At 43.8% G+C, this 16,683-nt stretch overlaps 1 protein-coding gene across 1 annotated transcript in view; it reads right to left on the bottom strand.

The window, feature by feature from the left end:
• Nucleotides 1–243: 243 nt before the first annotated feature.
• PPM1E (protein phosphatase, Mg2+/Mn2+ dependent 1E) overlaps nt 244–16,683 on the bottom strand; it is a 94,748-nt gene continuing 78,308 nt past the window's right edge. Inside the window, exons 2-7 of the mRNA XM_080982908.1 lie at nt 13,060–13,178; nt 9,606–9,805; nt 8,750–8,938; nt 7,971–8,114; nt 7,131–7,224; nt 244–5,836 (exon numbers count right to left, since the gene is read on the bottom strand). Coding sequence (XP_080839034.1) covers nt 4,773–5,836; nt 7,131–7,224; nt 7,971–8,114; nt 8,750–8,938; nt 9,606–9,805; nt 13,060–13,178 — 1,810 coding nt within the window. The 3' untranslated portion in view covers nt 244–4,772. The remainder of the gene's footprint in view (nt 5,837–7,130; nt 7,225–7,970; nt 8,115–8,749; nt 8,939–9,605; nt 9,806–13,059; nt 13,179–16,683) is intronic.

Here is a 16,683-nt window from a genome sequence, read left to right as displayed (position 1 = left end):
TTGAAAGTGTAGCTTGCACTGGGTAAGGTCAATTCTAATACTCCAAAATGTCAAGCCATTTGCAAGTTCCTCTGGTGATATTTTCAGTTAGAACAGCAAGACTGTGCTTAGTAGCAGAATTGAAGTCCTGTTGTTGCCTGCCGTAAGATTCCCCCCCCCCCAACTTAGCTCCTTTTGAAAAGTGACTTTGTTTTCCCCTCTTTAAAATGTGGTTATTTCCCTTGAAATAAGTACACAAGAGCATAATGTTTGCTGTTTTATTAAGATATTGGTAGAAGTTGAACATAGTCCTTACCTTTTGTGAACAGCTTTAATAAATAAAATATGGCTAATACATGATTCCTACTGAACTTGTGAGCTATAGGAACAAAGTTGTCAACGGGTCCCAACAGAGTAGTAAAGTCATTTCTAGTAAACCAACCCACTTCATTAGTTTTCATGACAGCATAAGTATATTTCAACAGGAACTCATTAATACACTTGGCATTCCTAGGAATGTGCCATGGTAATGTTTTTAGTAATAAGGGTGAATCTCAGCTGGCTTTCCCCAACCTAGCTTGGTTTAGACTCTCCCTACTTCTAGAAACAAAAAAGCAACAGCCAAGAATGGTAAGTAAAACAAATCTGTTTATATTTATAAACCAAACCTTCTGATACTTGTATAATACGGTGCTGTTTAATACTGGAAGTTATAGATTAGTGTTTAATGTAATGTTAAAAGTGACTTTGTCACTTGAATGTATTCCTTGACAGTGGGCACATTCACATGGTGTGGTAAGCTCATAAACCACCATGGCTTACTGTGCATGAGTGGATTGTGCCCACTTTGCTCCTCTCAACTTATGCTAGCAGGAAACAAATCCTGATCCTTGCTTCGTCAGGGGTCATGATTTATTTTGCTCCCAGCAATCTGTAGCCAAGGTTTGCTCTTGACATACTGATCATGCTCTATTGAAACAAAACATGATCCCCGGTTCAAACATAAGACTAAGCTGGGGGGGGGGGGTCCATGATTGGTTTCCTTTCAGCATAAGCGGGGCTGAGACAAAAGAACACCAAAAGGTGCTTTCTTGGTAAGCCATTAACTGTGGCTTACTTTCATGTGCAAACTGGGCCATTGGTGCAAGACTTTAACCTCCTCCAGTTGAAGGTTTTTATGCTGCACAGCCCTAACTCATAGGCATACACAAAGCTACAGCAGCCTCGCCTTGCTTCTCTTTTTTGCATGAGAATGAGCTACATTTTGGCGGAGCCGGCTGTTCAGGTTCTCCAGAGCTGTAACAAAATTTATAGGTAACGGAAAGGACTGCTTGAATGTAATCTGCATAGTTGCTTTAATTGAATGTTCTAGGGAAAAGAGCACTGTGCCTCTGCATAAATGACAATGGACCACTAAGAACAGAAGGAGAAAGGTAATGTTATACTCGATGAGATGGAAGGTTCTAAATTTAAAAGGCATTAGCAAGTGGCAGCTGCTACTTAGGAGTGTCGGCTGCTAAAAGCCACAAGAAGCAGGAACAGGCTCTGCCAAAATAAAGGATGGATATTCTCTTCCTCATATGTCCTCCCTTGCTTTTCTGAGCCAGGAAGTGAGGGGACAAAGAAGGGAGTGCTTAGCAGGGGACCCACAGGAGTCTGCTTCCTTTTGTTGGGGGGAGGAGGGCTGAGTCACATGGAGTAGGCGGGTGTGTGCCTCCCTGGCTTCCAAACAGACAAGGACAATTGATGGCACTTCAAAATATAAATATTTTACTTCTACAACTTGTTAGTGCAAGTGAAATGGATTAATGGCTTGCTGCTCTGCTGCTATTCCATTTCTTGCAATTGGAGGCATTCCTCACAACTCTGTTAAAGCTGGAGACAGGAGACATTAGGAGAGGGATTAAATGAATCCCTTTGAAACTCACAGTGAATAAGCTCACCAGCAGGTTTTGAACAGCCTCGGTGGAGAGGCAGCCTGGAGTCTCCTGTCCTCACCAACTACCACCACTACTACTAGTGTTCCTACACAACTCATGTAGCTGATGCAGATTATGAGAACTTGAGGGCTGCTTCAGCTCTTTATTGGAAAGGTCTCATTATGCAAATGTCACCACTATTAAAATACACAGATTTACAAAACACTTTACAGACAACCAACATTAACAGTTAATAAATACAGTTAGATACCTATATTTTTTGTACATTCTCACCAGCTAAAGGATCAAAGTACAAGATACAGAACACTGAGAATATCATTAATTAAAAAGGGGAGCTTATTGCTTACGTCAGCAAGCAGCAAATAAGGGCACAGGAGTTTGAACTGAAGAGAACTACGTCCTATCACCAGTGGCATTAAGAGAAAAACACACAGCATATCACAAAGCACTGCTTTTTTTTTTTGCCTAGTGTGTAGAATTGAGCAGCTTATATTGGACCAAGAACTACTACTTTTAAATATGTATTCTACCATGGTTGAAGACTTGCCTCACAAATGGATCCTACATACTACCACTATGTAATGAAAGATGAACACTTTCTAGTTGTAACAATATTTTGTACTGGACCACACTAGGAATGGATGGCAGATTCTCTCCTGTAGGATGAACAGGATGAGCAGCAGATAATCCATGTATGAATCCACACATATGGAGTTACACTTCTTTTATAAAAAACATGAGAGCACACTCTGAGGCTAGTACTTTCCAATTATGACTGCATGTTGGGAAGAGGTCAAAACACATTTGCAACATTTTAGAATTTTGACATGTCTTCAAAGAACTGCACTTTTCCCATAGAAGCACAACTAATTGAGTAGAAGGGCATTGCAGTCTACCTTCTCCCCTGCTATGTCCTCAAGCATGGCAGCAGAAACAGCCTGCTCGTCTGCAGTTCCTCATTTCATTGGTAACACTTGATTTGTAACACAACGCACCTAAGGCTTGCAGATAAGTGGGAAAGTGCTGTTGCTCCTTAATTTTGGTTATCCCCCCCCCCCCAATCCCTGATGGGTAAAAGCCAAGACCTTTTAGCTTTCTGCACTTGATTTCTAACAGTTTCATCAAGTTTCTTGAAGAAATTGAGTTAATAAAAAGCCATTCAGAATAATTACCTAATTCTCTCTAGTCCTTAGGCAAATTATCAGTTTGGGGAGGGGTCACAGCTCAGGGGCAGAGCACCCACTTTGCATACTGGAGGTGCTGGGTTCAATCCTAGGGCTGGAAATATCTTCATGTTTGAAAATGATGGAGAGCTGCTGCTAGTCAGTGTAGACAATACTGAGCTAGACAGACCACTGGTCTGACTCAGTATAAGGCAGCTTTCTATGTTCCTATACACTAATGTCAAACTGCATTGGGCAGTGATTCTGTTGAGCTAAAACTTAATCCCCATGGAATTATGTAATGTAACATATTCAGATCTGTGTACATTTAATGCCTTAGTATTTTAGATCATTCAAGCGAATGTTAGCAACCAAGAGACCTCTTCTAACATACTGTCCCTGATTATTCTGCATTTCAGCTATTTAATGCTAAAACTGATTTTATTTATATATATATAGAGAGAGAAGTGTTTTGCTCTTTAGTATGAAGGATGGAGACAGGCAATCATCAAACCCTTCCTGAGCAACTGACAATTAGAGTTCATCTGGTCTCTTTCATTTTACAACTGCTATAGCAAGCTGCCTTCCTCTAGCTTTTCCCCAGTCCCTTCATACTCTGAAGGTCTCTTGCAAGGACCAGACAAATAGCTGAGCCAAACACTACACTGCCATATTACTGTCCCCTCTGAATGGGGAAGGGAGAACTGATGACCAAAAAGTCTGACAAGCAAGTTGCTGGCTCCATCAGTTCACAGGACAACATATTTGAATCTGAACTAGCTTTATATCAGTTTGACACCTGAGATAAATTAGGGATTGGGGAGGACACAGTGGTGGAAAGATTTAACCACTACTATTATTAGATGCAAACAGTTTTAACATTATTACTTTTTTAGTTTAAAAGACTAAAATGTCACTAAGCACCCCAAAAGACTCCAAGCTATTGAAATTTCAATATAGTTTCAACTTTAGCCACAGGAAATGATCTTTAAAAACTACAAAAATTAGTATTCCCTCTTTTTTATATGTTACATGGGGGCATAGATAAGATTAGTCTTAACTGGATATACAACAGGGGCTAGGAGTGCTCAAGTGCTAGATTCAAACCCCCTATGGCTTTTAATAATGTACCTGCAAAGGCCTGCTGCTTCCACAATGGCTCTGTTAACCTTAAAGAACCACCCCACCAACTACAACCTGGACTACTTCTGCCTTCCTCTTCCCTTCCCTCCACCCCACCTACAAAAACTGGCAGGTTTTAAAAACGAGATCCTTCAAAAAATATTGCTCCACAGACTCATCTCAAACAGGTAACACTTTTTTTTGGCAATCTCTCTTTTGAAAGAATCTCTCTCCTATTTATTCCATCGTGTCACTGTCAGTATCTAGTTGCCATGAGCAAGATGAAGCTATAGATACGTGTTTGTGTATGTGGGTAAGAGAGAGAATGTGTATGTGACATTGCTTAGAGAGAGAGAGAGAGAGAGAGAGAGAGACTGGCACACCAGCCATTATTTTATTTTTTTTAGACTGAAACACACATTCCTAGGATCTATTTACATGAGTGGTACATTCCACAATCACATGGTTCTGAAATGCTCACTCTTTTAAATTTACTCCTCATTCTGTGAATGCCTAACCTAAACTATTTGGGGGAGAGGGGCAGGAGAGGGGAATACAAAGGAGCATGCTACTTTGTACACCTCCAGAGGAGCCCAGGGTCTGGTATACAGTGGCTCTGCCTTTGCAGCAGGTGAATACTCTTGCCATGACCCCGGCAACAACTAGAGAAGCCCTGCCAGAGACGGCTTCTTATCAACTTATTTCTACGGCTGTTCGCACTGCAAGGTGAGGCCAGAGCTAACGCTTCTGTGGGGGAAAGCAGCCTGTTCTCAAAGAGAAGCATGTGGAGCTTGGGCTTGAGTCTGGCTAGTCGCTGCCACCGCTTTGCATCACAGAAGTGAAGGGGAGAGAAAATGGAAGCTCTTCCTCCCCAAGATTTGAAGTGCTCACCTTCGAGCCTGCTGGAGATGCTGTACCCGTGTGGGCTTGTGGAGCCAGAAGGAAGAGAGGCTAGCTGCTCCTGGAGACTGCTCTGCCCACCTGCAGGAGGCGCAGGGTCGGCCACTGTCTCATTCTCTGCTGATACACCCTGACCCAAGGTTGCCCTCTTTGGTTCACAAGTGCTGAACCATTGATCTGAGGACAGGCGTTTTGCACTCTGAAGTTTGCTAGCTTCTATTTTCCTCAGGTCAATATAGCCTGGGTCTTCCAACACGTTGATCCTGGAACCTGCACTCAAGGTAGTTCTGTCTGTGAAAGAATCCACTCTCCCATCGTACCCTAGATCAGCAGGTGCGGAGACCTGGTGCTGAGGCCACGGTCTCTTGCAATCCCCGTGGTTTTCTTTGTTGTCGCCGTTGTCTTCTTGCCCACCTTGGAAAGAGTTCTCTGTCCACTCTGACTCCTCACTGATGTTTACGGCCGTACTCATGTCCCTGAGAAAGACCACAATGACAGTGATGTTGTCGCTGGAGCCAGCATCTCGAGCCGAAGCCACTAACTTGTGGGCCACCATGCTGCTATCCCCATTGTTCTCCTTCAGGTGGTCAGCCACCACTTTCACTGCTTCATCAGGGTTCACGGTGTCATAGAAGCCGTCGCAGGCTAAAATGAGGTAGTCTTCCGATCCATCCAGAACTGTGGAGCCCGAGTCCGCGTCCCCACAGATGTATGGCTTGTGTTCTGCATCACCTGGAGTAGGTGGGTAAAGAGATCCAGAGAAGATTTAGGCAGCTGTGAAGTCAGGATAGATCAGTGAATTCTCTTTACCTCTTGGCTTAAGGCAGTGGAATAGTGAAGGCAGAATGCTCACTGGTTGGGAGACAAGGGCTTGAAACCTCTTGGGTGGGGACTCACTTCTAGCTCTCATTTGGCATGAAAGCCAGAAAACATGAGAAGAGGTGGAGCAAATTTAAAAGGCCTAGGAATCGACTGATGATTCAGAATGCCATCTTTTCTAAGCTACTGGCTCATGGGTGTTTAGACCTCAGGTTTGGTAAGAGGCCCACTTTTGGATTTGCACTGCTTTATGGGGATGAGAGGAAAGCTGTAAATCAAATTGGACCTTGCAAATTCAATGGGGATTCTTGAGTATAAAAAGTCCATTTTGTCTTGTGTTGAGTTTAGCATGCTGTCTTTCTCCCATACTCTGCTCATAAAGCACAGCTCTCCTAAGCAACAGCTCCCCGCATTCTGGGATGTTGCTGTAGAACTGCCTTTCCAGGACAGTGGAAAGATAAGTAACTCCTGCATTGGACATGCCCCTGCTTATCACAACAAGTGAGCCCTGCACCATGCTCTCTGGTGCAGTTAGAGAGTGCCCCAGTCAAGAGACGACTGGCAGAATGCATCTGCTTCTCTACTTATAGAGCCATCTGGTCACACTCTGGTTTAATTGGAAGTGCAATAATCTTGTGCTGTTAATCCAATAAACACCTCAATTATGACTACTAGACTTCAAGATGGACACATTGATTTGGCAAGGGAATTCTGAAGTTGGAGCTGCTTGTCCCCTCATCAGGTATACTCCTCCTGAAAGCTTCCACTTTAACTAATACAGCTAACAGCTGATGATATTTTCCACCATGCATCTGCCTAGTGTTTTATAAAGGCATATCTTTCTCTTCCCAGCTTTCTGAACTGAAAAGCGCCAACCTCTTTGTTACAGGTGTTCCTTCTTCTGTACTTCCTCCAGCTCTACAATATTCTGAGATGAGGTGTTCAGTCACCTAGATCTGAAGACAGATTTTCATAGCAACACTGTAACATCCCTTTCCCAGTGCTGAATTTGCCTTGTTAGCTACTACAGCACTCTGAGAAGACGTTTTCACTGGATCTTTCACTGTGACTACAGTATCCCTTGGCTGGGAAGTCGCAACCAATTTAGAAACTATATTTAGTCACTAAAACTCATAGGGGCTAATAAGGAAAGTAAATGAAGAAGGAAAAATAAAATAGACCAGAAGACAGGATTTCAGTTTCCTACCAATGGCTCTGGAGACAGACAGACTCCCATTGACCCGCCAAGCCCCGAACCAGACCACGCAGCCTCCGAGGGCCTCAATGCGCTTCTTCTCATCCTAAACCAGAAGGGAACACATAAGCTGGTCAAAGGCTGATGCTGGGGATTCTCCTAAATATTTCAGTGCATGCTTTCTCTCGCTCTCACACACTACAATTTACTTGCTGTGGCAATTTTCATCCATTTCCCTTTGAAGTAGAAATATGTTGGCCCTAAATTACAGTGGTACCTCGGGTTACATACGCTTCGGGTTACATACGCTTCAGGTTACAGACTCCACTAACCCAGAAATAGTACCTCGGGTTAAGAACTTTGCTTCAGGATGAGAACAGAAATTGTGCTCCGGCAGCGTGGCAGCAGCAGGAGGCCCCATTAGCTAAATGGTGCTTCTGGTTAAGAACAGTTTCAGGTTAAGTACGGACCTCTGGAACAAATTAAGTACTTAACCCGAGGTACCACTGTAATGGCTAACTACAGTAGCTAGTAGGCAACTGGACAGTGAGGGTCTGACAGGACCCAAATCAGAAGAACAGAGGGACTGCCATCATCCATCAGTTGCTTCAAAAGACACATCTTTTTCTTCCGCTTTTCCTGGCACAAAAAACTGAACCATTTGACTATGGTTTGTTATGGGGTTGTTTTTTTCTAATACTGTTTTACTGTTTATCTTCTTATGATGTTGTATTTGTTCCAAAGTTGCTTAGAAATGCTTTTATATAAATGGTGCAGTGAGCACCACACCTGTTTCCCTTCCTGTGGGGCTAGAGAACCATCCACTCTGCCATTATCCCAGGCAAGGCTCACCTCACGATCCGGTTTATGAGGTTTCATCAGCTCCACTGCTTGGCCCCCCCTGACAAGCATCACCTGGGAGTCTCCCAGCCAGGCCACATACAGCATGTTCCCTCGGATGAACGTCACAACACCTGTGGTCCCACACCGCAAGCTCTAGGGAGAAAACAGAGCCTTAGTCTTGCTATAGACAGGCAGAAGCTGCCTGGCTGCTTCAGGCATTTTCAAACACACATCTCAACTGCAGCTAGACTGTGAACTAAGCAGGTGGTTGGGTTGATGGACTATTTACTGTCAGATGGGCAGCATATAAATAAAATTATTATTATTGTATATTTGAAGCCTATGGAGTAACAAGCAAAGATTTTACCAAGTTGCTCTAATGCATCAATGTGCAGTTCTGAGTTGTGCCTCTGCATATGCTGGCACATTAATGAAAACACTGCAGAGAATGTGAAATAGCCCCAATAAAGTGGAAGTAATTCTCTGAGGACTCTTGCCCCCAGCTTGAACGACCCTTCCACTGAAACACACAGCCTTTAGAAGATTTGGAAGATTAACCTGTACCACAAGTTGCTCCAGGTAACAACTGTTTATTCTGTGGCTGGCTGCAGAAGTGCTCCCTGTTGCAGATCTCATGGCACAAACAGCTGCCCCAGAAAGAAATCTTTGTCCAAACCCCTTTAATCCCCACTCCTCAGGGGAGGCCATTTAGATAGGCTCAAATAACTGTTGAGCAGATTTTTCAGAATTAACCTCCACCCTCACCCGAATTAATGTTGCTCATTCACCTCTCTGGCTGCCTTCTGCACAAAGCGTTCATCCGTCACTTGGAAGGCTTTGCACAGTGCCTCTGCAGGGTCATGCTGGAACATCTCTTGGTGCACCAGGTTCACGTGGAGGTGGATGGAAGCATAAATGGCAGCATCCACTCCTCCGTGGCCATCAAATACTGCAAAATAGGCCTGCTCCTCTTGATCCTGCCAAGAGAAGGGCGTTGATATGATCTGAGAACAAGGCTGAGAAAGGCCACCAACCTGGATAGTTTTAAAAGAGGATTAGACAAATTCATAGAGAAAAGGGCGATCAATGGCTGCTAGCAATGATGGCCATGATCTGCATCCACAGTTGGAGGAAGCAATGTTTCTGAATACCAGTTGCTGGAAACCCACAAACGGGGAGAGTGCTCTTGTGCTTGAATCCTGCTTGCTGGTTTCCCACTGGCATCTGGCTGGCCGCTGTGAGAACAGGATGCCGGACTAGATGGGCTACTGGCCTTATCCAGTAGGCTCTTCTTATATTCATCAAATAGCACTGGCAAACAGCTTCAGCTGCTGGCATTTTAACTGGGGTTGGGGGACAAAAGCCACACTCAATAAAGAGCTAGGTGACGACTATTCTGCAGCTGACAACAACTGATTAAGTGGTTGCAACTGGGTTGCTGGTTTGGTGATGTTTCTCTGTTCTCTGATTGGACAGTCATTAGCTACATCGACATCACTAAGCTTATCTGTGGGTACAGCAAGTGCCAATTTCTTTCTGTCTCAGAACACACCAGGGATCTGTTGGCTCTTGTCCCACCTGAGGTTTGATAACTGTGTCCTAGCTGCCTCCCGTCCATTCTCCTTTCCTCAAAAAGCTCTTTACCTCAAGGTTGAAGAGGGTGTTGAAGTCTGGAATGCAGACGTGTTTGTCTTCCATCTTGCGGCGCATGTTCTTAATGGCATGAATGGATGTTTCGTAGTAACGGTGGGGCTTCGGCTGGAGGGGAAAGTCCTTTACCCAGCTGCTGCAAACCTCATGGAGTTTGCTGAACACTGTACGAGCCAGCTTCACTGTTTCTACCTCTAAGAGACCGGATACAAGAGAAGAGAAGAGTGGACATGTGGTCTCTGCTGACATAAGAAGCATCATTGTGCTGACCAGGAACTTCCAGTGTGGGGGTGGGAAACCTGTGTGTCACCCCCCCCCCGATATTGATGGACTCCCAGCAGCATGGCTCCAGGGTCAGCAGGAGGGAAACTTAGTCCAGCAACATCTGGAGGACCCCATGTTCCTCACCCCTAAACAGATAACCTCTTTTCTGTCTATGTTTTATTGAAATTTTCAAATGTATCAACACTATGTCAGATGCTTGTAGCAAACAAAACTACATACTAATTTCCAGTCCTACTCTGCAGATCGTATGCAGAGATCCCTTTACGCAACTAGTGAGGTCCCCAGTAGTATTTGCACAGTCTACCAGTCTACTTGTGCTTTCACAGTCTTAAAATGAACCTTAAGTAGGCATGATTTATCCACCAAAAGTAGCCAGGGGAAACTGCATGCCTTTGTCACTTGACAGAAGTAACCTCTAATCTAACTTTGTAAATAAGTCCAAAAAAGTAGTAGTCTGGGCAGCAGGGGGGAGGGGATTACATGTTTCCAGGGTGGCTGCAGAGGAGGACAGAGTCCATCCCGCTGCCAGCATGCTTATTTGCCTGCATATAATTCCTTGTTAGCTATGGACCAGGTGAGCTCTCAAATACAATTTGCTGTGATGGGTCAGAACATGAGCTATCAAACCAAACACTACGATTCAAGTCTGCTTCTAGCCACTTAGTTCATTTATCCAAATTTATTTTCCAATCTCATGTTAACCAGCTGCTATATAATTCTGAACTTCTAGGATTAGCAATATGTCTTTTGGGTTGCATCTCAGCTGCAAAACACTGACCAGAACCAGGTGTCTGGTGTCTGCCAATCCTGAAGCAAATAGTTAATCAGGCACACTTCCTTGGTAGCTCTCCAGCCTGATACATCTCTAATGTAGTCACCACTGAGGAACCAGTTGCTCATTTCCATTCTCCTCACTTTCTAGCTCCAACCCCAATGGGGTTTCCTGGCAGCAGGTAGTGAATATTCCGACATCAAAAGTCATCAGAGCAAACCACATGGTGATTTGCCCGCTCCTCTAGTCTAGGCAGTTGCCAGTCCCACAAGTGAAACACCACATTGGTTGCAGAGCTTCCCCACCCAATACCCTGGAGAAAGGCACTGTCTTTCCTGCAGCTTTGCACATTTCAGAAAACCCCTCTGAAGGAAGGTGCCCATTTGCTGTGCTGAAACTTTAAACGCAGCCCCCTGTGGATAGCACACACAGTGTTAGCATCATCAATAATTACTGCTTCAGATATTTTTTTTAAAAAAGAGCCCTCAACAGGCTATCCACCCCCGTGCAGCTGAAAATTACTCATCAATCGTTAATGTTGCAGTGCCAAGCTAGGGCTGAGTCAGCTGTCATCCTGCCTATGTCATGCACCATTTCATCTTCCCCCTGCTGCCTGGGAACCATCAGGGCTGGAAGTGCTGCTTAATTGCATCAGTTACAGTGGGAGACCCGGCCCAGCCATTTTACCCAACAATGGGAATTGGCTAGCTGACAACTGCTGCAAAAACGGGACATGTGAAGGAAGGAAAGCAAATTTGTGACCCATTTCCAATGGTAGATTGGCATATTCTTTTGACAAAATTCAAAGCTGCTGGGGTGGTTATGCGGCTGTTTGCAACTGAAAGCTGATGAGTTCATTATGCTAGCTGAATATTCCTTGAGCTCAATATAAATATAATCCAAAGTATTAAAATCAATATGAAACAAGGATTGTGATTATGCCATCATTAATTCAGTTGAGACTTGTATAACTTTGAGGTTCATTCCTAAAGCCATCAAAAAAAGAGAGGAAGGTCAAGGCTTTCAGAAGAAGCCACATGGTAACTCGCTCAGTCTTTAGGAAGTCCTCCTAAGAACCTCCCATTCTTTAAGAATCCTTTTTGTATTTTAGAAACTAGCTTAAGTAATTTATGGAATCACCATACATTTATAGTGCAGAAATGCTTCGGAGTTCCTCTTCTCAAAACAAAGCAGGACTTATTTCCAACATACAAATTGGAAATTAAGGCTCACAGCTTGCCTTAAGTCACCAAGAAGCTGTATGCCAAGGGGGATATGAAATCCCAGCCTGCTCAGTCCTGTATCTGAGCCAGTGCCCTCTGCATATGATTCTGCCACAGAGTCACTGGTGCTGACCCATGTTCTCATTCTGCTAACTGATATATTAGCGTGTTGGGCTCTGTACATTACAAGCTTAAAGACATTCTAAATAGGGCAGCTGCAAGGAATTTCCAGCTCTCTCAAATATTCTGTGTAGAATGATTAGTTTGAAAAATGTCAACATTTCCTTGGAGACTGTCAAATATTTATGCAAGTTTTAACAGATCTCAATTTGGAACTAATGAGGGCTGCTCAGCCAGAACAATGACAAATCTGCTTCATTCACCTGCACAGGATTGGGAAAGGCAGAAAGACCTACAAATGAGGGCAAAGTATAGGCAGTATTAGCCTCTGCTGTAAATAACACATGAACTTAATTTTTTATATTTTAAGCAAATGCAAAGGAGGGAAGGATGACAATATATTTTCCAGGCTGAACAACAAACACCCTGTCAGCTTCTCCTATGAGATGCTATCTTTCATTGTAACAAGCGTTCTGGGGAGCCCGCAGAGGGAGCTTAGTCAGCACAACTCAGAATGAATTACAGCATAGGGCTGGAGGATGGAAAGTTTTGCTGCATCATAAATACAAACAAGTAAAAAGGGAAAGTTTCTTTTGCTTTTTAAAAGATTGCCTTTGAAAAGAAAGACATTGTGTTGCAAATGTCACAACAACAATGATCCCTCTGAAATTCTCCTGAATTTTCTGAGAGGAGAATAATGTGTGGAAAATGAAGAAACATACTATCCCTTAGAATAGCTTAGGACAGGGCTCCTGAAATAGTCACAATGGATGTCACCCCATAAACAACTGTCCAAAGGTAAGGTGCAAATCAGGATTCTGCTTGCAATGCTGTTCCTGTTCTTTGCGGGGGGGGGGGGGGGTTTAAGCATCATGCTCCATGGCATCAAAGCCAAAAGGAGTGGAGAGACTTGGAGTTGATAATTAAGCAGATGGACTGACATTTCATCATGTTCTGGGATTTTATTTATTTCATAATATTTATACACTGCTTGACTGCAAAAACCTCAAAGGGCTTTACAAAAAGATACTGTATATCAGGCACTTACGTATGATCCCATCGGGGCTATCCTCATGCTTGGGCAAGTAATGTGCCGAAAGATCACTCTGGAGGACTTCATCGGCGGTCGCACGGGCTAAAGCAGCCGCCAAAAATGAAGGGCAATTACTGGAAGAGAAAATAGAATTGGGAAATCATTTTTCTGCTAATAAGGTAATTGGCAAGTTCCACAACACAGGACAATATTAACTAAAATAGGAAGGTACATTTTGCCCCCAAACTGAAAACAAATAGTGCTAGTCCTTTGTCTCATCTTTCCTAAGAAGAACTTCAAAAGAAAAAGCTGGACGTTAAGGGCTGGTCTTTTTCTTTTGAAAGGCTGCATTGTTCAGCTTGCTATCTTGGTTACCCTCCCCAAAAATCGCCACATAACCCAATGCAGAGCTAGATCACTAGCATACTTTTTTTCTTTTTGGTGTTACTGGCATGGGCAAATGAGATCTAATGAAGAAGAGTGTCCAAGACTCTCAGATGTGAACCAGCAAGTCCACAATGCAAAACTCAGTTGCTTTTAATGCACTAGGTGGCCACTAGGCAAACCACTATTCTTTCAGCAATCCCATCTGCAAGTATTTGGATACCACTACTAATTTCAATACTGAATTAACAGGGTTATAATAAGTATTAAGGCTGTAATAATAAATGTGGGGCAATCTGAATACTCCACTACTGATTCTAAGCATCAAATGTTATCCTCAGCGTATGCACATCTATTTACTGCAATCTTTCCCTTGGAGTAAGATCTGCCATATGTTCCAGTCTGCTTAGAGGTAGACGTGGACCTACTAGAAAGATCCCAACATGGCCACAAAGTACAACTCTGCACAAATCTGCACAAAGTACATATCTTATTTATTATGGTGTTTAACACTTTGCAGCCTAAACACAAGTTTTCCCTAGTAGCAACAACATGGAAATTGAAACAGCGATTATGGTAAGATAGAAAAAAATCTCTGTCCAAATCTCTTAGAGCTCAGTAACCCACCCCTACCCCGACACCTTACACTCTTGAGTAGTAACAACCGTGGCTTTGCACCCATTAGGATCATTTGAAGCTGCCATATGCTGAGTCAGGTCACTGGTCCATTTTGCTCAGTACTGATGACACTGACTGGCAGCAGGTCTCCAGGAATTCGGAGAGGAAGTCTTTCCCAGCCCTACTTGGAGATGCTGAGGACTGAATCTGGGAATCTGGCACAATGTAGGTGCACTACCATTGAGCTACAGCCCTTCTTAGTCCCATTATAAAGCCACTTTACTCAGTGCTTCCCAGATGATTGCTTTTGCCAACAAGCAGCCTTTTGAAACTGTAAATCTGGAGTGTCATTACATAAAGAGATTTATAACTTAAGTGCATATGCTAAATCTCCTGGCTATTTCAATTTTTAGCATTTCATGTTTATGTAAGTTACCGTATTTTTCCATGTATAAGACTACCCTTATTTTTTTGGACCCAAAATTAAGAAAACAAAGCTCTAAAATAGAAGTGAAAATCTGGATGATCTGCGGTGGCAAGTTAATCTTTTTGGGAGCAATTGCCTTCAAAGTTTCCAGCATGAGGTGCATGCAGTGCACCGTGGTGCAGAAGCAAAGTCAGCAGCTGGGGCACCGCATACTCCCCCTCGGTGGCAGCTGCTGCTGCTGCTGCAGGGAAGCGAGGCGAAGGAGGCTCCCAGGCAGAAGACCTGGGGGAAGGCAGCGCCCACTCTGCGCCAGGCCATGCCATGGAGCAAACTGAGCTGAGGAAAGTGGTGAGCGGGCTGGGGGCAGGGTGGGAGTGTGAGAGGGGAAGAGGGGGGGAAAAGGAAAGAAGGGCAAGGACAGGTAGCTGAGGCAGCTCTCAGCAGCAGCGGTGGCAGCTGCTCTTGCTCCGGTGGTCGAACCAGCGGGGGCTTCAGGAGCCAGTCGCCAGCATGCAGCCCGGAGGGGGAGGAGAAAGGGGGGACAGCAGCAGGAGGGACCACCTCAGCCCGCCCAAGCCAAAATCCTGGACATATGCTTAAATATTTAAAAAATCCCCCTGGATGCCCATGTTCCATGTACAAGCCTACCCCCAATTTTTTACTTTTTTTTTTATTTAGCCAAAAAACTCGTCTTATACATGGAAAAATACGGGACTTAAACATAGGGTTAAAAATAAAATACCAGCAATATCCACCAAATGATATCCTGTCAAGAGTCAAGTTCTAGCCCTTTAACTTAAATGCCATCAACACGAGCCCTTTCTCAGCATCAGCAGTTGTGCCGACTACCCACGCAGTGACTTCAAAGCTCAGTAATACGCACACTAATGAAGCACGACTAGCATGGGATATTACAGAGCCTTTGGGTTGGTTTTTCCTGGCACTAGGCAAATCCTTGGATACCATTTAGCACACAGCAAGATGCTGGCTCTCCACATCCATCAGCAAAAATGAATGCACTCTGACATGCTCTTCCCAGCTCATTTCCAGCATGCTCAAAATGCAATCACAGATTTATAAAATGAATCGCTTTATTTAGCTGAGGTGTATCTGTGTGTGCATATTTACAATGAACTCCTGTGTCCCTGAAAACTATCACAGTTTGTTGCTATTTCATCTCATGCATGCTGTGTTAAGAACTGTGATAGACTCAGGAGGCTCTTGAGAAAAGGGCTACAAATAAATCAACCAAAGAATCAACAAATAAAAATATGTAGCCACCCATCCACAAATCTGATGTAAAGGCAAGCCAAATTATAAAATCTGAATGTATAAATTAAGCAGTGTGTGTTGTGTGTGCGTGCGCGCAAGCGCACACACACACACACACACACACACACACACACATATCCTGGGTGGCTTTCATACTAAAGTAACAAAACCTGATTATTAAAAATACAAAAAGGAACAAGGTTTTAATGACCCGATCCCATTCCCTCTTGTGTGAAGTCTTCTCCATTAGTCTCTCTTCCTTCAAAGCAGCCCACAAAACCCCAACTTTTGTATTATCCCTTGATTACACCCACAGCTAGCTATCCTCAACTGCAACGAAATCTAAACATGCTACACTTTCTCTCATTCATCCCTGCTTGCTCTTGCCTGTCCCTCTGTTCTCTCCTTTCTGGCAAACTTTTGATTGTAAGTGTGTTTGGAAGCAGACCTGCCTTATACCACCATATATAGTGGAATACTAAAAATAATAAAAAGTGCAGAGCCCTGTTCATACAGGTAGATGACCTGAAGGTTCTTTTGAGAAAAGAACAAGGAGCACTTGGCTTCCTTAGTCATTTAAGGAAGCCTAGCGCTCCTTGTTCTTTTCTCAAAAGACCCTTCAGGTGCCACAAATGCCATTTTCTCCTCATTTGCCTGTCGACTGGCAGTGGTGGTGGTGGGTGGGGAAGGCAATACACCAATTCCTACTGAGTCACATGCTCCTAAAGCAGCAAGTTGCCCATTGCCAGTTCAGAATATGTGGCATCAAAAATAAATGTTTTGGCAGAGAATATATGCTATTTGAGAACAGTCACAGTTCAGGTCATTATGGAAAGCTAAACTGAGGATCAAGATAGAGCAAGGTATGCCAAGGGTAGGAAGCTACCTTGTAGGAGACCAAACTGTTGTTCTTCTACACTGGTACTGTCTCCTCTGAC

This window comes from Podarcis pityusensis, assembly GCF_964106645.2.
Source record: "Podarcis pityusensis genome assembly, chromosome: 15".
Lineage (NCBI taxonomy): Eukaryota > Metazoa > Chordata > Lepidosauria > Squamata > Lacertidae > Podarcis > Podarcis pityusensis.
This window is presented reverse-complemented; position numbering and strand designations above follow the sequence as displayed.